At 44.6% G+C, this 21,935-nt stretch overlaps 2 protein-coding genes across 3 annotated transcripts; both read right to left on the minus strand.

Annotated features, from left to right (window-relative positions):
• Nucleotides 1-351: 351 nt before the first annotated feature.
• Nucleotides 352-11,081, minus strand: LOC131107506 (uncharacterized). The gene is made up of 7 exons (XM_078799240.1): nt 11,002-11,081; nt 6,837-6,971; nt 6,150-6,594; nt 4,859-5,101; nt 4,553-4,773; nt 2,026-3,121; nt 352-1,944 (listed from the first exon to the last, which is right to left on the minus strand). Exons 2-7 carry the CDS (start codon nt 6,968-6,970, stop codon nt 793-795), a joined length of 3,291 nt encoding a protein of 1,096 aa, XP_078655366.1. The 5' UTR covers nt 6,971; nt 11,002-11,081; the 3' UTR covers nt 352-792.
• A 5,246-nt stretch (nt 11,082-16,327) lies between these two features.
• On the minus strand, nt 16,328-20,426 carry ckmt2a (creatine kinase, mitochondrial 2a (sarcomeric)). Of its 2 annotated transcripts, none has more exons than XM_078798867.1 (10): nt 20,351-20,426; nt 19,344-19,524; nt 18,947-19,145; nt 18,790-18,885; nt 18,501-18,722; nt 17,817-17,902; nt 17,582-17,705; nt 16,872-17,006; nt 16,617-16,742; nt 16,328-16,541 (listed from the first exon to the last, which is right to left on the minus strand). In XM_078798867.1, exons 2-10 carry the CDS (start codon nt 19,490-19,492, stop codon nt 16,425-16,427), a joined length of 1,254 nt encoding a protein of 417 aa, XP_078654993.1. In that variant the 5' UTR covers nt 19,493-19,524; nt 20,351-20,426; the 3' UTR covers nt 16,328-16,424. The 2 variants fall into 2 exon arrangements, with proteins under 2 accessions (XP_078654993.1, XP_078654992.1); XM_078798866.1 differs by lacking the exon at nt 17,817-17,902 and adding an exon at nt 18,063-18,148.
• Between the last annotated feature and the right edge of the window lie 1,509 nt (nt 20,427-21,935).

Below are 21,935 nucleotides of genomic sequence, written 5' to 3' on the forward strand. Positions count from 1 at the left end.
ATTGAGAGTTGGACAATTTCGGTTTTCGTCAAAAAAGCCAATATCTGACATCCCTAATTATGCTCATTATTTTTTTTAACAATACCGGCCCTCACAAAAAGTCCCCACTGAAGCCCGGGTACCAAATACCAGGTACCATCACTCCAATCTGTCTTGAAGTACTTGCTGCAGGAGCCTGAATCAGTCGTCCTTCACATGGTGGTTTGATTACGTTTTATCAGAAATGAATTAAGTAGTAGACTATGGTTTATTTTTACTCAGATCATATTGAAATACAAGTGATATGTAGTATCCTGAACATTGCGATGTTAGCTTACATGACATCGCCGCAACACTGCATGAAATCAGCCATGGCATGTCCCATATGATAGAGTTAAAAAAAAAAGTTTTCCTCCCATTTTGTGTGGAAGTGGTAAATTTTTGGCTTCTTAAAATGACAAAAAAATACATTTAAGGCTTAGCTGGCTGGCTTGTTAGCTCGCCAACTAGCTGCCGTCTCGAGTCCCTGCACAATGTGTTGTAAACAGTGAGTAATAGGAGTGTAAATTAAGGGCCGTAATAACGTTAAAAACTGTATTTAAAAAGTCATAAACAGGTTTCCTACGCTCTAAATATGAAGATATTCCATTTATTAACAGAAATTGATTTGGAACCGCTTATACGAGTGTACTGAGTGTCGGTACAAATCCCTATTTCCCAATAACTAAAGCGTGGCTCAAGTGTCCCGCTTGGTGGAAATGTGGCGAAACTTGATGAGAATCAACAAACGTCAACAATCCTGTTGTTATTCCATCAAATGTCCTGTTGGGTGTCATTGCTCTTCTTGGTGGTCTTCCAGCTCTGAGTCCATTCCTTCTTCAGCAGGTGGTCTTCTTCATGCATCGGTCTGTGGTGTCTCACGCTGCGATGCCTGCTGGAGAAACACACCACTTCATCCTCATCTGGCTTCTTCCAGCGGCAGATCCTCCATGATTCTCGCCAAGCCCGCAACACCCCTTGCTCCTCAGCTTCGTCCTCGCTCTCCTGGTCCTCGTCGCTTACCCTGTGAGCCATTGCCACCATCCAAGACTTCTTCCAGGAGGAGAAGGAGGCGTGGACTTTGTGGAACTGCAGATGCAGAGGAGATTTTACTTTGCGTTTAGTTGCTTTTGAGGACTGGTGGTCCGTTGGTTGTACATCTACGTTGGGGTCTTTGTCATCTTCATGCTGATGATGCTGATGCTCCTCAGCTTTATCATCTTCCTCGTTTTCATCATCACCCTCTACTTCTTGCTTTTGATCGTTTACGTCTGCCTGCTCATCGTTCTCGCCGTCCTCTTCGTCATTATCATCATCGCTGTTCTCCTCGCTCTCCTCATCTTCATCTTCAAACTCCACGTTGATGCCACATTCCTCTTCCTCTTCTTCTGCATTTATCTTCATCTTTTCATCCTGTTGGTTTGCTTCACTCTCCTCATGTTCTTGACCTCCTTCTACGTCCTCTTCATGTTCAATTTGGACCTGCTTGTCTTCCTCCTCCACCTCCTCATCCTCCACTTCCTCGTTCTTGTCATCCTCTTCCTTCTTCTCAGGCTCCTCCTCTTCGACTTCCTCTTCCTCCTCCTCAGACTCTTCCCACTTCTCGTTCTCATCTTCCTCCTCCTCCTTAGTCTCTTCCCTCTTGTGCTTCTCAACGTCCTCCTCCATGACTTCCTCCTCCTCCTCAGTTTCTTCACTTTTATCCTTCTCTACCTCCTCATCCTCGACTTCATCTTCTTCCTCCTCATCAACAGCCTCCTCTTCCTCTTCAGTCTCCTCCTTCATGTGCTTCTCAACCTCCTCCCCTTTGACTTCCTCCTCAGCATCTTCCCTCTTGTACTTCTCCACCTCCTCTTCCTCAACTTCATCATCATCCTCCTCCTCCTCCTCAGCCTCTTCCCTCTTATCCTTCTCCACCTCCTCTTCCTCGACTTCACCTTCTTCCTCCTCATCAACAGCCTCCTCCTCCTCCTCCTCTTCAGTCTCCTCCTTCATGTGCTTCTCAACCTCCTCCCCTTTGACTTCCTCCTCTTCCTCCTCAGGTTGTTCCCTCTTGTCCATCTCAACCTCCTCCTCCTCCTCTTCAGTCTCTTCACTCTTGTCCTTCTCCACCTCCTGTTCCTCGACTTCATCTCCTTCCTCCTCATCAACAGCCTCCTCCTCTTCATTCTCCTCCTTCTTGTGCTTCTCAACCTCCTCCCCTTTGACTTCCTCCTCTTGGTCTTCAGCCTCTTCCCTCTTGTCCATCTCCTCCTCCTCAGCTTCATCGTCCTCCTCAGGCTCTTCTCTCCTGTCTTTCGCAACCTCATCACCACTGACTTCTTCCTCCTCCACTTCCTCTTCCTCCACCTCAGTCACTCTCCTCCTGTCCTTCTCAACCTCATCTCCTTGTACGTCTGTCTTATTCTCCTCCATGTGCATTTTATTGTCCTCTTCCTCCTCATCTCCATTTTCCTTCTCCTCAGTCTCCTCATCCACGCATGGTTTGTTGCTCCTCTGCAGATCATCTACTTCTTCCATGTCTTGGTTGTCTTTGTTATAAATGTTCTTCTCCTCAGTCATTCCACTGTCCCCACCTTCCTTCTGCTCATCTTCTTCCTCCTGTCTTTCATTTTCCTCTTCAAGCACTTCATCTCCTTCCCCCTCTTCATCGGCCTCTTCTCTATCCACCTGATCATCGTCCTCCTCCTCATCTTCAGGCTCATCTTCTAGCTTCACGTCAGTATCCTCTTCACTGCTGTCCACCTCTTCCTCCTCCACATCAACCCCCTCATCCTCCTCTTCTGTCTTATCTTGGTTGCTCTCCTCCTCTTCTTCTTGCGATCTCTCCTCTGATTTGTCAACCTCTTCTTCCTCATCATCTAACCATCCATTGTCCACGCTTTCCTCATCGTCTGTGTCATCTTCGTCATGCTGGTTCTCATCCAGGTCATGCTGGTCTGGTGGGATCCATCTTTTCAGGATCCTCCAGGAGTGTGACCATTCAGTGCCATCCTTCACGTCATGTTGGAGTTTTGATGCGAGGAGGACGTTGAGAAGGTCGCGTCTCCTCTTCAGGAGGTTGTTGTGTTTAGTTTGGCTTTGCGGTGAAGTCATGCACCACCTGCGGGCTCAAGACCGGCATGACAGTTTTGAGACCATACTTTTATTTTGAAGCCCTAAACTGGATTTATTTATTTCTATCGTCAACAGAGCCTGTCGTGTTGTGGCGTCCATGCAGGTTTCTGATTGGGTTGGGAACAGCTCATACGCCTGGCTATATCACGCTAGCTCAAACCGGCGTCCACCGTACCCAATGCCTGGAGATGTTGTTGATGCCGCTCACTGAACTAACAATGCTAGCCTGTTTTGGGCCTTTATACTGTATAGGCTGTATATATAGGCTATTCATTTTCTACCGCTTATCCTCACCAGGGTCGCGGGGGTGCTGGAGCCTATCCCAGCTGTCTTCGGGCGAGAGGCGGGGTACACCCTGGACTGGTGGCCAGCCAATCACAGGGCACATACAAACAACCATTCACACTCACATTCATACCTATGGACAATTTGGAGTGGCTAATTAACCTAGCATGTTTTTGGAATGTGGGAGGAAACCGGAGTATCCGCAGAAAACATCCAGAGGTGCCAAAGTGGATAATCGAAGCCAGGACTTTCCGACCCCCTGACTGTATTCCCAACATGCTAACCACTCCACCACCGTGCACACTAGAAGCACGTGTTTGTTTTTTATTAAAATATTCAGTCAATAGGGCTACACGGTGGACGAGTGGTTAGTATGCAGGCCTCACAGCTAGGAGACCCAGGTTCAATTCCATCCTCGGCCATCTCTGTGTGTTTGCATGTTCTCCCTGTGCATGCGTGGGTTTTCTCCGGTTTCCTCCCACATTCCAAAAACATGCTAGGCTAATTGGCGACTCCAAATTGTCCATAGGTATGAATGTGAGTGTGAATGGTTGTTTGTCTATATGTGCCCTGTGATTGGCTGGCCACCAGTCCAGGGTGTACCCCGCCTCTCGCCCAAAACCCACCCATGCACAGGGAGAGATGCCGGATGCACGGAGAGGGTGGAATTGAACTTGGTCTCTTAGCTATGAGTCCTGCGCACTAACCACTTGTCCACCGTGCAGCCTGGACAACAGTTATATTATAAGCAAAAGTTCAGACTTTTCTTTTCTTCTTTCTTAAATAACAAGTTGTTTCTTTTAATATTTTGGCTCTATTCTTGTAGAATTACTGCAGATTTTTCTTTTTTTGTTTTCTTGTTGAATTCTATTTTTAGAATGTGCTGATGAAAAAAAACAGCCATTGGCTGCAAATGACTCCCGGGCCACCTCTGACTTTGGGTGAATGAGATGTATTTATTCAAATAAGCAGCCTAATAAAAAAAATATATATATATAAAATATACAAATAATACAATAATGTTGATGCATCTGTTCATGGTCCTTGAAGCCAACCATTACTGTTTAGGAATACTGTGAGTAGACAGTACACAGACGTATACACATATGTACCATATGTATTCATAACCCACCTGATCTGCTGCCTGTAACTCCAGCAACATCTCCAGCTCTTCTCATGCTCTTCTCCTTCCTCCAGAGGAGTTGCAGAGATGAGCCAGGACCGGTCCCAGCCAGGAAGGAACACCTCATTGATCTTCATCATTTCGGCGTTCAGCTCAGTGAGTGTGCAGCCTCCAGCAGTGACTGGAGCCTTGGAAAACCTCCATGAGTCTTCCCAGCCAAGAGGCTCATCCTGACAAAAACAGTTGGGTTCTTATTAGTTTTCTACGTGACTGGAAGAAACGTGAACGTGTATGTTGATGTTCAGTCAGTCCCACCTCCTCCAGCAGTTTGTGAACTCTGTCAAAAGTGTTCCTGTGACTTTGTTGGAAATCAGGCCAGACACAATCCCACTTTGGTTTCTGTTGTCTGAAGGCAAAGTTCATAATTTTCCACGTGCCAGCCCACACAGGAAGTACATATTCTTGGATTTCTGGACTTGGGATCATATCTCTGTTGAAAAGGAGATCCCATTGAAATGGTTTCTCCCCACACCGCTCTGACAGGATCGTACCTTTCACCTGCAAACACGCACAGAGTTATTAGAAAATAATATTACACAATACTACTACCAAAGGCCGTATGGTTAGCACGCAGGCTTCACAGCTAGGAGACCTGAGTTCAATTACACCTTCTGTTCCAGTTGACGTTTTTGTTCCATAACACTGAGAACTGAAGAATTTTCAAATGACTGTCTAACTGCAGGCTGCACAGCGGTCGAGTGGCACGCAGACCTCACAGCTAGGAGACCCAAGTTCAATCCCACCCTCGGCCATCTCTGTGTGTTTGCATGTTCTCCCCGTGCATGTGTGGGTTTTCTCCGGGTACTCCGGTTCCCTCCCACATTCCAAAAACATGCTAGGCTATTTGGCGACTCCAAATAGGTCCATAGGTATGAATGTGAGTGTGAATGGTTGTTTGTCTATATGTGCCCAGTGATTGGCTGGCCACCAGCCCAGGGTGTACCCCGCCTCTCGCCCAAAGACAGCTGGGATAGGCTCCAGCACCCCCGCGACCCTCGTGAGGATAAGCGGTAGAAAATGAATAGCCTATATAGTGAGAAGTGGAGAGAAAACATGAAACTGGAGGATCGGTCCCGGGAATAGGAACCATTGGTAAAGGTAGAGTCACATGCCTTCTTAGTACAAAGGATTTTGCCTACCAGCAAAGCCTACCACATCAAAGCAAAGCACCCCGTCGTGAATGCAGACACTGCTAATGTTACCAGCGAAGAGTAAAGTTCTCCCATTTGGTGTGGAAGCGGTATGTTCGCAACATCTTATTCGAGCCCTCTTCGCCACTCCGTTAAATTTATTAAATTCAAATAAATTCAAGGCTAATTAGTTAGCTTGAATTAATTTGTTAATTAATTAGATCAATTAATTCCAGAGCTTAATTCATTCATCTCACAAGTATTTTAAACTCTTGACAGTACAACTATGCATAAAACTGATGACATGTTGGAAACACTCGCTTGGCTAATAATTGTGCATAGCATGTAGTCCCATAACGTTTGCTTTGGATGAAATGAAACAGAAAAGCCAACAAAGGAGGATCAGGCTTTCATACCTGCTTCCATGACTGACCCCAGCCATCAGCGGACGGGCTTTCAGGCTGTGATCCGGATCCCACAGGTTTGTAAGTCTTATTGTTGACCAAGTCTATGGTCGTAAATCCTTGTATGATGGCTTTGGACTCTTTGGCCTTGAGGAAAAGATATTTTGGTGCTTTCAGGCTCATCCAGGATTCTTTCCAGTGTAACCTGAATACATCCACTTCCACTTTACGCTTCAGGATAAGACGTTTGGGAGACGGTGCCCTCTTGGGAGGAGGTGCTGGAGAAGTCGTAGTTTTGGGTTTGGGAGGAGGAGGAGGTACGATTTTGAATTTGATTTTTGGCTTGGTTTTTTCTGCCTCCGACGAACTTGTGACGCTCCTGAAGTCGGAGATGTCGCCTTTGGTCTTGTCTCCATTGGCCACCAGAGACCAGTGGTAATTCCACTTTGAGAAGAGCCTGTGAGCAAACAAAACAGTGGTGGATAAATTACAATGGGATTTGATCCATCAATTAAAATGAGGCATGGATGCTGGATTGGCCTTTTGTTCATATACTGGCATACAATATTTTTATTTTCAAGGCAACTCATCATTATCATCAACATCTCAACAATAAATCCACAAGGTAGTAGAAATGTGCATCCATTTCTAGCCATTGACTGTAAGTACGCTTCTGTATAACTTGTGTAAATTGCTCACAATTTGAGGGAACTTTTCTCCTTCAGTTGTTCTTCCTGTTTGCACTGGTCTGCTATTGTCTGCGCTCTCTTCTCCCATTGGTCTCTCAGACGCCCGTTGCTGAATGACCTCTGCTCCTTCTTCTTTGACAACATCCTGTTTCCAGGAACAAATACACACTTTTAGACCTTCAAACAACTTGATCCAATGTATCAGTCTATAGATTTTGTGATGTTTATTATTACATGTGTAGATGACAAGATCTTGTTCAAATAATAATGGCAATGCAAGTGAATACAATATGTATGGGAGTGGATATTTCTTACAACAGGCACAATAATAATTCCCACTCACATTCATACCTATGGACAATTTGGAGTCGCCAATTAACCTAGCATGTTTTTGGAATGTGGGAGGAAGCCGGAGTACCCGGAGAAAACCCACGCATTCACGGGGAGAACACGCAAACTCCACACAGAGATGGCCGAGAGTGGAATCGAACTCGGGTCTCCTGTGAGTGTTGTCTTATTTATGTCTAATATGTCTTATTTTCTCTGATTATATATACAATATTGGGTAACACTAATTTAAAGGTGACTATGGGGTGTTAATGTTAAATGTAATAATGTTAAAAACATTAATTCATTCATTTTCTACCGCTTGTCCTCACGAGGGTTCCGGCGAGAGGCGGGGTACACCCTGGACTGGTGGCCAGCCAATCACAGGGCAAATATAGACAAACAACCATTCACACTCACATTCATACCTATGGACAATTTGGAGTCTCCAATTAACCTAGCATGTTTTTGGAATGTGGGAGGAAGCCGGAGAAAACCCACTCACACACGGGGAGAGGGTGAGGTTGGAATTGAACTTGGGTCTCCTAGCTGTGTGGCCTGCCTGCTAACCACTTGTTCACCGTTCATCCCATTAAAAACATATTAATATTGAATCCTACGTGATGCAACGCTTGATGCAAACAACAAGTGATCTTCATCGTCTAGAAATGGTTCTCAAGAGATTCCAAGGTCTGAAAGTCAAAGTCGCTTTCCATAAGTCCATAACGGTAAGACAGCTAATGCAATGATGGATCAACCATTATTGGGTTCCATTGCATATGACTCCACTTCACCACTTAACATGTGTTGCCTTTTTGCTATGCCTGCAAAAAAGTTAGCATACTGGTGCTCACATGATGTTCTTATTCCTGATGTTTTTATCCATCACATGCTTTTTTGTGGAGAATACTGTATGCACCTTTCAGCCCGGTTTTGTGTATACAGTACACAAGCTTAAAGGGGACCCATTATGCTTTTTCCACTTTTCTGACCGATAAATGTAGTTAGAATTTTGTATTCTCATGTTAAACCATGTCCCAAATGAGGTTTGCGCATTTGGAAGTGAGCCCTGAAAAAAGTTTGTGATGGCTCAAAACGCTTGGTTTCAGAGGGCGTTACAAATCTGTTCTTTTGTGATGCCACAGAGAAGGGGCGTGGCTGTAGGCACAATACGCTCTCTGCCCTCCCCCAAATTCTGCTTCTCTGATGGGCAGACGTTATTGAAGTCTTTGATTCCCAACAAGAAAAAATGATTTTCATCTGTCAACGGGACTGTTTTACAACATGAACATGAAGTATTTGCCAAATGTTGCTGAAGCCAGAAGCAGCGTGCTCTCCCTGAAAAAGGTGCATTAATGTCGGACAAGCTGCACGTTCACGGATGTGGAGAGAACCACAGTTCTCAAAGTCTGGAACACAGTAGTCCCATGACCCCATTTCCACTACCGATGTTGTGCCAATATTGTCAGCAGTTCGTAAACGCGGCGCCCTCACGTCCGGCTTCTGAACCCCACGGCACCGGTGACCTCTCAGACAAAGTATGTCCGACAATAAGTGCTCCTTCTCAGGCAGGCAAGGTTGGAGAAAGTGTTGTTCGCAGTAGTCAGAAGGTTGTTTGGCAGTGTGACCAATCACAGCGGAGTGGGCGTGCCCAGAGGCGGGCATGGGTGGAATAAATTAAAACAGACAATTTTCGCAGGAAGCACAAATCCAAGGAAATACAACCGGAATAGGTGCAGATTCTGGAAGATCTAGACAGTTTTCTGTGTCGGTTATTGTGTCCAGCTGCTCTATAGGAGTCCACATTCGACAAACGGTTGAAAAATGAGCATAATAGGTCCCCTTTAATAGATGAAACCCAAGGGCCTTTCCTATGGCAACCTGCACCTGCCACATAGTGCCACTAACAGGCGCTGTTTCACCACTTCTGACATCATTGAACATGGTGGCTTCATAGTTTGCATGTTGGACGCACAGTCAGGAGATGGAGGAGATCTAATCTCTCTTCTAATCTCTGTGTGGAGTTAGCATGTTCACCGCGTGCATGTGTGAGTTTTCGCCAGGTATTACGGTTTCAGGTAAATGTGGAATCAAACTATGGAATGGATTGAGTAAGGACCTCAAACAATGCACAACGATGAGCCAATTCAAGAAACAATACAAGCAGTTGATGTTTGCTAAATACAAGGATGAAGAGTCTTGAACCAGTCATGATGTGCTATATATATCACAATATTGACACTTACTATGGTACCCATTATGTCATTGTAGGGTCACATCATCTCGTACTTTGGTACGTGATAATTATATTCGAAAGGCAGGAAGTGAACAAATGTAACAGTTACTGATTGTAAAAGTACCAGATGGAGGGGTAGGATTTAATAAGCTTTGCTTCTTCCTACTCCTTTTGGACATGTGGAACTGGGAACTGATTATGTGATGCATTCAATTGTAATCTGATGCATGTTCAAATGAAATAAAACCATTACCATTACCAAATTGTCCATAGGTATGAATGTGAGTATTGAATAGACTCCAGCATGGCCACAATGGATATTCTACCACTCCGGTACACTTCCAGTATGTCACAGCAAAAGCAGCGTTTGTATTAGCCAATCACATTTGTTAACTTGTCACTTTCCAACTGTTTCGGTTCTCACACACACACGTACAATGACTTTAAAAAACTGACCTAATACCCGAACCAAGCTCTCAGCTCAATCCCACCCTGAGATAAAGTGTTGTGTTAGGTGTCATAGTAGTATTTGGTTGACTTTGTAAACTGACATAAGAAGTCAAGCAGCATCACATGTTTAAATGCAGCAGCACAACAGTAAAATCAAGAAATGACAAGGCTCATCAAGAAGTCTAAGAATGTTATTTTACCTTATTTACTAGTGACGTCAACATTTTTGAAAAAACTACCATGGCAAAATACAGCGGAACCTCAGTTAGCATTGTTTTTGGTTAACATCAAACATTTCTGCAATGATTTTGTCTCGGTTAGTGCACAACATGGCGCCCGTTTTGTTGTGTTATTAATACACAAAACATGTAAAACAACCCTTTTTGTGTTGTTTATGTTGTGGCATCGTTGTTTAGACATTGTGGCTAAATATATATGGATACATTTGTGTATCTTTTTACAAAAAGCCTGATATTTTGGTGAAACTTACCCATGTTCTACTGCTGATTACTAAGCAACGGAAAAAGGTAGAAACTTTTTATCCCCGATGAAAGATGAGAGTCTAATCTTTGTTTTGGTAATACCATGTCTATATAGGCCTAGGACACAATATTCTGTGCGCCTTGAAAAATCAGTCAAAGTCATCAAAAATGGAGGGACAGCTTTTGAAAAATTTTGTTAATATAAAAACAAAATAAAAAATATATATAAAATTTGCTTTTTTTCTAATAATACTCATTCAAATATAAAAAAAAAACTGTGATAGAGTGATGCAGCTAAATTCAAGGGACGACTGTACTCCAAAAACATTTGAATCAAATTGCCTAAAAATAGCTTTTAATGGGTCAAATTACATCCGAGAGATGTGGTGACCACAGCTGCCCGGGTGGGCACAATATGACTTTTTTTCATCGTGCCCAGAAGTCCTGGCAGCACCCCTGCCAACAGGCCCAAACGTGACACAACGGAGACACACCAAAAGACACACAAAGACTACACTCCACTGCCAATGACTATAATAACAATTTGAGTTGAGGGTGTTTGGCTCTATGGATTTGTCCATAAGTTGCCCTTGGTCTGGTAATACAAGTTATATACGGTATAAAATACAGCATATATTGAGAAATACAGATGAACAAAGTTAACAACACTCCCAACTTACCTGCTGTCTTGTCTGGGCGGTTCAATAAATTGTAAGCGTTGCGTTCCCGTGCATAAAACTTGAATACTGTTTGGGTCCAATGTTTTAGCCGTCAGCAAGTGCAGACTCAGTCTGTCTAGAACGTGAGCGGTGTGGAACGTCTCCCTCCTTGCTATTTCAGTACTCGACGTCAGTGGAGTCTAAATTTAGTGTGAGCAATGGCCGCAATGCCAAACAAACCTGCTGTTAAAATGAAACATGGCATGAAAATGTAGGAAACAAAAACAAAATGGGGTGTTGATTTCAGGTAAAACAGTGAGCACATGTGGTGATGTTAGCCTGCAAGCTAACACACGTCATTGAGAGCACTAGTAGAAGTGGTTTCTGCACGTAAAGCCGTCATTGTAATACTATAAAAACACATTTTGTGTTAACATTTCTGGAAGGGACTCATTTAATTTACATTATTTCTTATGGGAAAAGTTGATTCCTTTGGGTTAAAGTCGGCCTTTAAACAAATTAATGACGCTAACCAAGGTCCACTATAGTGGACAGAAAGCGGATGGATGATAATAAATGTCTATATATATATAGTGTCGCTTATCCTCACTAGGGTATAATATGAGAAGACTAGAAATCAATGCATTGTGGACTACAAAAGGTGAGTTGTGGATACCAGCATTTTGTTCATGTTGTGGTAAAACAAGCATGTTAGCTTTGTTTGGTTTGAAGTAAGCTCTGAAAAGAACTGTTACCAAAATGAGTAGCTCTTGGCCATTTCCATTTTGTAAAAGTATTGCTCACAAGAAAAAACCTTGGTGACACCTAAAATAGACAGTAAATTTAAACATTTCCATGGTTACATGCATGTATGTGATCTGTATTGGTATCGGTATCGGCCTATTTCACTCATGGATTATCGGGATCAGTATCAGCAGCATAAAATCCTAAGAAAACAATATATTTTGGCATTGAACTGTGGTGTTATTTTGTAGAACAAAAGAGACTGCTTTGTATTTCAATATTTGTTACAGTAAACCTCGGATATATCGGATTCAATTGTTCCCACTGGTTTTGTCCGATATAAGCGAAATCCGTTATATGCGTATACCAGAAAATGTCCGTTTTACGCATATATCGGATTTATATCCGGTATATGCGTAAATCGGATTTTATCCGTTATAAAAAGGCACTTCCTTGACTATGTTTCCAATGTACCTGGACTGGGCAATGAAAAGAGACGTAAGGTAATGAGAATTTAACTTTATTGGACTCTGAGCATAACAAATTGTTAATTAAGCTAGGCCCTGTTACGCCCGTCAAGCCTACGTTATTTCCAATAGTGAGGTTAAGATCTCATTCACTGCTGTGCTAGTATTATTGACGTCACTCACTTTTATATTTGTCCTAAATCTGGAGCCAGGAGAAAGACAATAGCCAGTGACATCAACAAGATTAGCATAACGTAGGCCTACGTGATCTTAACCTCACTACTGTTTTGGGATTTGGCCTCATGTAGACCTAGGGCCTACCCTAGGGCCTGCCACATTCATTACACGGACATGCAATGCCATGGGGGAACTTTCTTTGATCCGTGTTCACAGCCAAAGCTGAAGATTATAACATCTTTGTATGAATTACAGACATGTACATGAGCATGTACAACAAAATAAAAAAAAATCTCAAATCTGTAGAAATGCCATCTTGTTGCTATTAGGGAGGTTTAGAAACCAAACGATAAACGTAAATGCAAACGATGATGACGTCACTGGCTATTGACAAGTCGGCAAGTTCCCATACATTTCAATAGCCTGTGACGTCATTATCGTTTGCACTTACGTTTATCGTTTGGTTTCTAAACCTCGCTAATAGCAACAAGAAGGCATTTCTACAGATTTGAGAAAAAAAAATTATTTCGTTGTACATGCTCATGTACAGTGAAGAAAATAAGTATTTGAACACCCTGCTATTTTGCTATTTCTCCCACTTAGAAATCATGGAGGGGTCTGAAATTTTCATCGTAGGTGCATGTCCACTGTGAGAGAGATAAACTAAAAAGAAAAATCCAGAAATCACAATGCATGATTTTTTAACAATTTATTTGTGTGATACAGCTGCTAATAAGTATTTGAACACCTGAGAAAATGAATGTTAATATTTGGTACAGTAGCCTTTGTTTGCTATTACAGAGGTCAAACGTTTCCTGTAGTTTTTCACCAGGTTTGCACACACTGCAGGAGGGATCTTGGCCCACTCCTCCACACAGATCTTCTCTAGATCAGTCAGGTTTCTGGGCTGTCGCTGAGAAACACGGAGTTTGAGCTCCCTCCAAAGATTTTCGATTGGGTTCAGGTCTGGAGACTGGCTGGGCCATGCTAGAACCTTGATATGCTTCTTACGGAGCCACTCCTTGGTTTTCCTGGCTGTGTGCTTCGGGTCGTTGTCGTGTTGGAAGACCCAGCCACGACCCATCTTCAATGCTCTGACAGAGGGAAGGAGGTTGTTCCCCAAAATCTCACAATACACGGCCCCAGTCATCCTCTCTTTAATGCAGTGCACTCGTCCTGTCCCATGTGCAGAAAAACACCCCCAAAGCATGATGCTACCACCCCCATGCTTCACAGTAGGGATGGTGTTCTTCGGATTGTACTCTTCATTCTTCTTCCTCCAAACACGCTTATTGGAATTATGACCAAAAAGTTCTATTTTGGTCTCATCTGACCATAAAACTTTCTCCCATGACTCCTCTGTATCATCCAAATGGTCATATGCAAACTTAAGACGGGCCTTGACATGTGCTGGTTTAAGCAGGGGAACCTTTCGTGCCATGCATGATTTCACATCATGACGTCTTAGTGTATTACCTACAGTAACCTTGGAAACGGTGGTCCCAGCTCTTTTCAGGTCATTGACCAAGTCCTGTCGTGTAGTTCTGGGCTGATTCCTCACCTTTCTTAGAATCATTGAGACCCCACGAGGTGATATCTTGCATGGGGCTCCACTCCGATTGAGATTGACCGTCATGTTTAGCTTCTTCCATTTTCTAATGATAGCTCCAACAGTGGACCTTTTTTCACCAAGCTGCTTGGTAATTGCTCCGTAGCCCTTTCCAGCCTTGTGGAGGTGTACAATTTTGTCTCTGGTGTCTTTGGACAGCTCTTTGGTCTTCGCCATGTTACAAGTTAAAGTCTTACTGATTGTATGGGGTGGACAGGTGTCTTTATGCAGCTAACGACCTCAAACAGGTGCATCTGATTCAGGATGATACATGGAGTGCAGGTGGACTTCTAATGGGCAGACTAACAGGTCTTTCAGGGTCAGAATTCTAGATGATACACAGGTGTTCAAATACTTATTTGCAGCTGTATCACACAAATAAATTGTTAAAAAATCATGCATTGTGATTTCTGGATTTTTCTTTTTAGTTTATCTCTCTCACAGTGGACATGCACCTACGATGAAAATTTCAGACCCCTCCATGATTTCTAAGTGGGAGAAATAGCAAAATAGCAGGGTGTTCAAATACTTATTTTCTTCACTGTACATGTCTGTAATTCATACAAAGATGTTATAATCTTCAGCTTTGGCTGTGAACACAGATCAAAGATGGATCAAAGGCCACGATGCGGCCATCCGATATATGCGAGGGAAATTGGAACGGGACTGGAGATTTTGTCCAAAATAGGCTACATCCGTTATAAAAAATCCGATATATGCAATGAATTTTTATTGGAAATGCATTACAGAAAAATCGGTTCTTTTTTATCTGTCCATTGTGAGCGAATTTCCGATATATCCGAGTCTGATATATCCAAGGTTTACTGTATAAGTATATTTTCTAAGATAATGTACTTGCAGGGGCTGCCTGGCAGGTGAGTATTTAGTGCGTACACCTCACAGCTGGGAGACCAGGGTTCGGTTCCATCCTCACCCTCTCCCCATGTGTGAGTGGGTTTTCTCCGGTTTCCTCCCACATTCCAAAAACATGTTGTGAATGGTTGTTTGTCTATATGTGCCCTGTGATTGGCTGGCCACCAGTCCAGGATGTACGCCTCCTCTATGTACCCCATAGTCACCTTTAGGAGGAAAAGCGGTAGAAAATGAAAGAATGTACTTTCAACTTGTGATTCCAGTAGATGCAGCAATTGGATTCCACTATATTGGTTGGCCGGCCACTTTTCATGTCAGTGCCACTTTTTGTACAGCAGGGGGTGCCATTGTATAATCACTACAATCCAAACATATGGGGCCAGCTCATGTTCAAGTTACTGAAAGTAAAACTTTGCGGAATCTTGCCCATCATCCACGATCCTTATGTAAAACATGAACACATATCTATGTCCCTTATCTGTGTATTCTAAGGAGAGAAAACAAAAATGAGTACATTAATGATAATACACACATGTAATACTTACACAGTATCTTGCTGTATTTTGATGATTTTAACGGCTTTCATGGAATCAAGGAGAGATGCGAAACGTCATTCTTGATTGTGATTGGTTCATTAGTAACCAACCAGGAACCAGAAGTGCTGACATCATCCAAAGCCTACGTTTTAATTGATTCAGGGACGCGAATATGTCACGTGCACGAGGTTACCGAAACTTCTTTCCTGGGCGCATGGATTTAGCCAAGGGGCTCACGGTACTTCACCAACAGCAACAGCAGCACAGAAGCAGCGACAACACATCCAATGTCCGCTCTTATTGGGATGGCTGTGTGTTCCAGCACAAGACGTCAGCTGCAGGTTCAGTCCTCAGGTAAAATAATAAATTGACAGCAAACGAGTATATTGTCTTTGTAACCACATTGAGAGCAAGGTAACCACTCTATCAGCTAGCGAGGCGTCGTGTTAATCCGCCAGATAAAAGTACTTTTTTGTTAGCTGTAGCTTGGTTAGTATATAAGTTAGTTATGTAAATGGGGCACTGTTGGTGTTTTTTATAGGACTTTAGCATCAAAATAGGTAGGTCCCAGGTTGTCTATTGTTAGCTAGCTCATGCTAAGTTGCTAAGGCAGGTTCATGTTTCACATAAGGATTGTGGATGATGGGTAAAATGCCAAAATTGGGGAATTTGCCCCACCTACCACTATATATACATATATATATATATATATCAGATTTTTTTATATCAGATGAATTCATGTCAGGAATCTGCCAAAAATACGCTACATTGTTCATAACTACTACATAAGCTAAAGCTCGTCACCCAGAGTTGTGGTTGCGCACTGTCAGGAAAACACTGCCCCTAGCGTTTTGGCAGAGAATTGCAAGCCACGTGTTGAGCCTCGACTGAAGAACTAACACTGAAGCTTTTTGAACAAGACGAAGATAAGCACAACACAATCAGATGTTGATGATTATTTTACTGCTGTCAGTTACAGTGAAGATCTTACTTCAAGTAGAAGGTGTCCCCTCAGTGCTAATCTAAAGCAAACACCTTTTATCTGCGAAACTGCGCCACAGGAGGCGGGACCTTAATTTCCTGGCCCTTCTCTAGCCTCTTCTCGCACTCGATCAGGTAGTTGACGCCGTCCACCACCAGCTGGACCAGCTCCACCTGAAACACAACCAAAAAGAGGTTCCGGACTTGTACCGCAAGCCAAAGACGTGTGAGCTCAAGATGGTTGCTCACCTCAGATTTGCCCAGACGGTCATTGTTGGATATGTCAAATGTGTCCCCCGTAGCCGCCGTGTCCACACCCCCTGTGCCCCTCTTCTGCAGCCGTAGGTTTTCCAGGATTCTAGAGAAACGTGGATCCTGCAGGAGGAGTTGAACACATTATCACAATTCCTGGACAGCATTCTTGGAGTCACATGGTAAACTACACAGAATGCTGACAGCGCTGTCGCTAACAGGTGTGTGTGTTTGTGTGTGCCTGTGTGTTACCTTGCTGAGTTTGGGCAGGCGCACGTGCACGCCCGCCCTGAGCCCCGTGCCCAGGTTGGATGGGCACGTGAGGATGTAGCCCAGACGTTCATTCCACATGAACTCCCAGCCTCTCTCGTGGATCAGCTGTTCCACCTGCAGGACATCACAGCGGGGTCACGTCTTAGAAGACACCAAGACAGCCTTCCAGTCTGCCTAGCAACAAGCGACTGTGTATGTAGATGTGTGTTTTTTTGTGGAGGGTGGTTAGCATGTGGTTAGCATGTTGGCTACACAGTCAGTAGATCTGGAAGCTCTGTTGGACATCTCTCTGTGGAGTTTGCTTGTTCTCCTCAAGGTTTTCCGGATTACTCCCACATTCCAAAAATGATGGCCGACTAAAAATTGCAATGAGTTGGCGACCAGTCTAGGGTGTACCCCGCATGTCACCGGAAGTCAGCTGGGATAGGCTCTAGCTTACCCCCTTGTGAGGACAAGCGGCATAGAAAATGGATGGATGGACTATGGGGCACAGGCATTGGTGCCCCATATATTCTGCCTAGCAACAAGTGACTGTGATTATCTAACTTGCTGCCCCAATCGTGTGGTTTCTCATAGGCTAACTATCTCACCTGCTACATCTTCTTATTGCCTGGCAGACCAGGTAGCCCCAATTTATTTGTGGGAGGAACATATGGGAAACACTGATGGAAGTAAACCTAAGGGTGGACCTGTTTGAGTCCTCTGCAGAATCTCTCAAAGACCCTCTTCATGTTGCCCCCTTTCTCCATGGAGATGACCCTGGTGTGGTCCTCCTCGTTGATCCAGATGAGGAAGGTCTTCTCGTTGTTGTGCCTGAGGGGGAACATGGTAGAGGTCAGCAAATGCAGAATTAGCAGTCAGGAACGCCTGTAGTCCTGTAGTCATGCGGACCAGGATGCGGCACACAGCAGACATGCGTCCTACCAGATGCCCCTGGCGTCAGGCCAGTCCCGGGCCATGAAGGCACATGTCAACAAGGGAGACACTGGCTTGTCAAACAGGAAGTGGTCCTACAGGGTATGTCGGGGGGAGTGGACAGAGGAAGAAGAACACACAGGAAGACGTGGAGGACAGAAGAGGAAGGAGGACTGGGAAGGAGTCACACATGAAGGCAAATCCTTCGTGTCCTAATCCTCTACGGGGGGTGTCTGTGAACTAGGTCGGCCTTACCAGATCCCCCTGGCATCGGGCCAGTCTCGGGCCATGAAGGCCGAGGTGAGTAAAGGAGACACGGGCTTGTCAAACAGGAAGTGTTCCTGATGGGACGTGGCGGCATTGGATCAGAACACCAAGGTCAAACATGTTTACTTTTGGTTTCACTCAAGATATTTGGTGCTGAAAGAACTTAAGACGTGGGCAGGAGGTGTCCGTGAAGATTCTGATCCAAAATTAGGCTCAGAAATTGAAAGACAACTTTTCTTTTGAATATATTGATCTACAAAAGTTTAGAGACACCTACTCATTAAATAGCATGGGGAAGTGTGCCTAAACTTTTGACTGTGAATGCACATGAGTGCACGGCATTAGTGGTAGTGTCTACTGCCCCCAAGTGGCCAAAAGTGTCAATTATTTAAGCATCGCTTAATGAGTAGAAGGTCGTAGCCTTACATCGATTAGCTGCTGCTGCTCGCGCTCCGTCATCTCCCCCAGGCTGTAGTAGCGCCCCGCCAGGTCGCCCTTGAGGCCGCCCAGTGCTGTCACCGCCACGCGCTCCACCTCGCGACGCTCTGCCCTGGTGCAGGCGGGCGGCAGGCTGAGGCCGCGGATGCTGCGGCCCGTGCGGACGCGCGACGACAGCACGTAGTTCTCGTCAAACATGCCGTGAGTTAGCTGAAAGAGACGAAAGCGTCGTTAAGAGCAGGAAGCGGGAACAAACAGGGTGATGTGGTGTCGGCACCTTGGAGGCGTCCAGGTCGGTGGGGTGGGTCATGGTTCTGGGGTCGTAGCCATTGTGGCGGTCCTTGATGACGGGGTCAAAGAGATCCGCAAAAACCTGCCAGAAAGCGTCATGAACCTCCAGCATGAAGCAGGAAGCACAGCTTTCACCTGTCTACCTCGTAGCTCTCCTCGTCTCCCGCCACGCAGCCCACCGTCTTGATGAAAGGATGGCCGGGGTTGTCCACCCCGGTCTGGATGCACTGGTCCAAGGTCCAGTTGTTGGGGGTCACCTTGTCCCTCAGCCTGGCATAAATGGCAGGCGTCAGCGCCGACGCCATGCAGTTGTTGTGTTTGCGAAGGTCAGGGAAGTCCGAGCTACATGGGGGGTTAGGGTGAGAAGAGGGGTGTGAAGTTTTTAAAATGGTCACATGTGATGGAGATGAAATTTGAGAGGGTCACAGCAAGACTTTCACAGGAGGGCACACGCTCAACGCAGACGCTTCATTAGGTACACTAAATGTACTTTACAGCTCCTTTCTTTTCTGTCTGGGGACTGAAATAGAACCGCGTTACCTAGCAGGAAAGAGCTTCTTCTTCGCCTCGGCTGCCAGAGAGCTGCTGTCGCTCAACAGGAAGCCCGTGGCCACGCTGCCCGCCCCCAAGGTGGCCAGCAGGGCGGCGGTGTTGCGGCCGGTGACCAGGCGTGTGAAAGTGTTTGCCATCTTTGTGTCAAGTTGAAATCAAAGTGGAGGAGCTGGAGGAGGGAAAAACAACATGATCATTTTTCATTAGCCGTGGAACATTTTAAAAACGGTTTAAAAAAAAAACAGCAAAAAGATCTTAATGTAAGGTTATTTTTAGTCTTTTTTTCACAAATTAAAAAAAATACCAAAACCTTTCAGTATGTGTCCCTCGGAGGACTTGCTCAGACTTTTACTTGACAGGTGGACTCTCCTGCTGGGAATTTGTCACCTGAAGCGGTCAAACGAGCTTTGCTAACGAGCTTAGTGGAAGCTGCGACAGACGCCCTTAGCCGCTTAGCATCTTATCGCAGCCTCGGGAAGGATGCTAGCTGGCCCACATGAGCGTGGACGTGATAAAGGTGGTCTTCATGCAAGGAATGATACGTGTCGTCTATATTTGTCCGACTCCTTGGTGCTATTTTTAGATCATCACAGGACCATTGTGCCACCGTGCCGTGCCAAGGCTGGACCGGAGCCACGCGAGGGTGTCAGCTCTGCATGGGACATTCCGGTCACAAGACCAGACTAGACCTGACCAGCAACACCTCTATGGACTATAAAAGGTCACAAAAACAAAACAGGAACAAAAAAAAGAGTAGACTTGATCACTAAGTAGACTCTTAAATCCCCCCCCCCCCCCCCCCACAGCATGGCTGGCTGGTGACCTTTTAACTCCCAGCACGTCCATGCACATCGCCAGCAGCTTTGTCCTCTGCAAAGGACAGCGTCAAACCTTCACCACTGTAGAGATCTTCAAATAAATCTCCTCTCCAACTCTAGAAGCACTACATCTACAGCACAATAAACGTGAAGAAGAAGGATGAGGAGGTACGTTACCTGTGGAGACGCTGCTCTGTCTTGGACGTCGTCCCTTAATGAGCTTTACACGCGAGCCTCACAGCAGGCTCCGCCCCCTCACGCCAGATTTAAACTGGGGGGGGCAATCATAAGTTCACACACTCACTGTCACAAGTTGTGTGCTTTTTTTCACGTACACACACGTACAGTGGGGTGAAAAGGTGTTTTCCCACATGTAAATAATGTCAATTAATTAGTCAGTGACAACACAACTGAACAACAACAAAATGCCGTTTTTAAACGAAACTTTTGATTATGTGAGGGAAAACATCCAAAGCTACATGGCCCTGTGTGGGAAAGGGATTGTCCCCAAAGCTAATACGTGGTTGGGCCACCCTTGGCAGCAACAACTGCCATCAAGTGTTTGTGATAACTTGCAGTTAGTCCCCTACAGCGCTGTGGTGGAATTGTTGTCATTCGGCCACATTGGAGGCTTTTTCCAGCATCTCAATAGAGGACTTTGACCAGGCCACTCCTAAGTCTTCCATTTTGTTTTTCTTCAGCCATTCAGAGCTGGACTTGCTGGTGTGTTTTGGATCATTGTCCTGCTGCAGAACCCAAGTTGGTTTCAGCTTGAGGTCACCAACAGATGGCCGGACGTTCTCCTTCAACAGAATTCATGTTTCCATTTATCACCGCAAGTCTTCCAGATCCTGAAACAGCCCCAGACCATCACACTACCACCATCATATTTTACTGTTGTTACGATATTGTTTTTCTGTTTAATGCAGTGTTATTTTTACGCCAGATGTAATGGCGTAAAAAAAAAAGTTGAACTTTTGTCTCATCAGACCACAGAGTATTTTCCGAACGTCTTGGGGACCATCAGTGGTTTTGGTTTTGGAAATCTGCCATGCAGGCCGTTTTTGCCCAGTGTCTTTCTTTCTTATGGTGGAGTCATGAACACTGACCTTAACTGCCGCAAGTGAGGCCTGCAGTTCTTTGGATGTTGTTGTGGGGTCTTTTGTGACCTCTTGGATGACTTGTCACTGCGCTCTTGGGGTCGTTTTGGTTGGCCGACCACTCCTGGGAAGGTTCACTACTGTTCCATGTTTTTGCCATTTGTGGATAATGGCTCTCATTGTGGTTTGCTGGAGTCCTAAAGCATTAGAAATAGCTTCAGAACCTTTTCCAGTCTGATCTCAATACCATTTTTTCTCCCTTAATAATAAAAAGAGTATACTATAATCCTCCATCTTGGCAGCCAAATTCATTCATTCATTCATTCATTCGCCAGAGCATAAAAGTATCTTTCATATACCAGGGCTCTACGTTAAAAACAAAAATGACTTGCCCATGGGGAATCCTTAAGGTGAGAACTACTTGCCCCAACTTGCCCCATGTAAAATGAAAAGACTGCCATAATGATATCATATATCAATATATGCTGATAATTCATCAGATAATAGTACTGATGCATTGTATTTGGAAGAATGTCTGAAAAATTGTGGAGATGTATGTTAACATGGCAAACCATGCTACCTTACACATGGTAGTCGTAGTAAGCAGTGATATTTACAAGTTGTGCACCACAATGAAACATTTGACACATTTGTGTACTAGT

This window comes from Doryrhamphus excisus, linkage group LG19, assembly GCF_037039965.1.
Source record: "Doryrhamphus excisus strain RoL-2023G ecotype Guam linkage group LG19, RoL_Dexc_Guam_v1.1, whole genome shotgun sequence".
Taxonomy (NCBI): Eukaryota; Metazoa; Chordata; class Actinopteri; order Syngnathiformes; family Syngnathidae; genus Doryrhamphus; species Doryrhamphus excisus.

What these genes read in the sequence shown, in the direction of transcription:
- LOC131107506 (XM_078799240.1), bottom strand. Translation starts at nt 6,970, where the DNA reads ATGTTGTCAAAGAAGAAGGAGCAGAGGTCATTCAGCAACGGGCGTCTG. An exon ending in GGGGTCAGTCATGGAAGCAG is followed by an intron (nt 5,102 to 6,149) that starts GTATGAAAGCCT and finishes GCGTGTTTGCAG; the next exon opens with GTGAAAGGTACGATCCTGTC. An exon ending in AGTTACAGGCAGCAGATCAG is followed by an intron (nt 3,122 to 4,552) that starts GTGGGTTATGAA and finishes TTGAGCCCGCAG; the next exon opens with GTGGTGCATGACTTCACCGC.
- ckmt2a (XM_078798867.1), bottom strand. Translation starts at nt 19,492, where the DNA reads ATGGCAAACACTTTCACACGCCTGGTCACCGGCCGCAACACCGCCGCC. An exon ending in AGCAGCAGCAGCTAATCGAT is followed by an intron (nt 17,903 to 18,500) that starts GTAAGGCTACGA and finishes CATACCCTGTAG; the next exon opens with GACCACTTCCTGTTTGACAA. An exon ending in ACCGTCTGGGCAAATCTGAG is followed by an intron (nt 16,542 to 16,616) that starts GTGAGCAACCAT and finishes GTTGTGTTTCAG; the next exon opens with GTGGAGCTGGTCCAGCTGGT.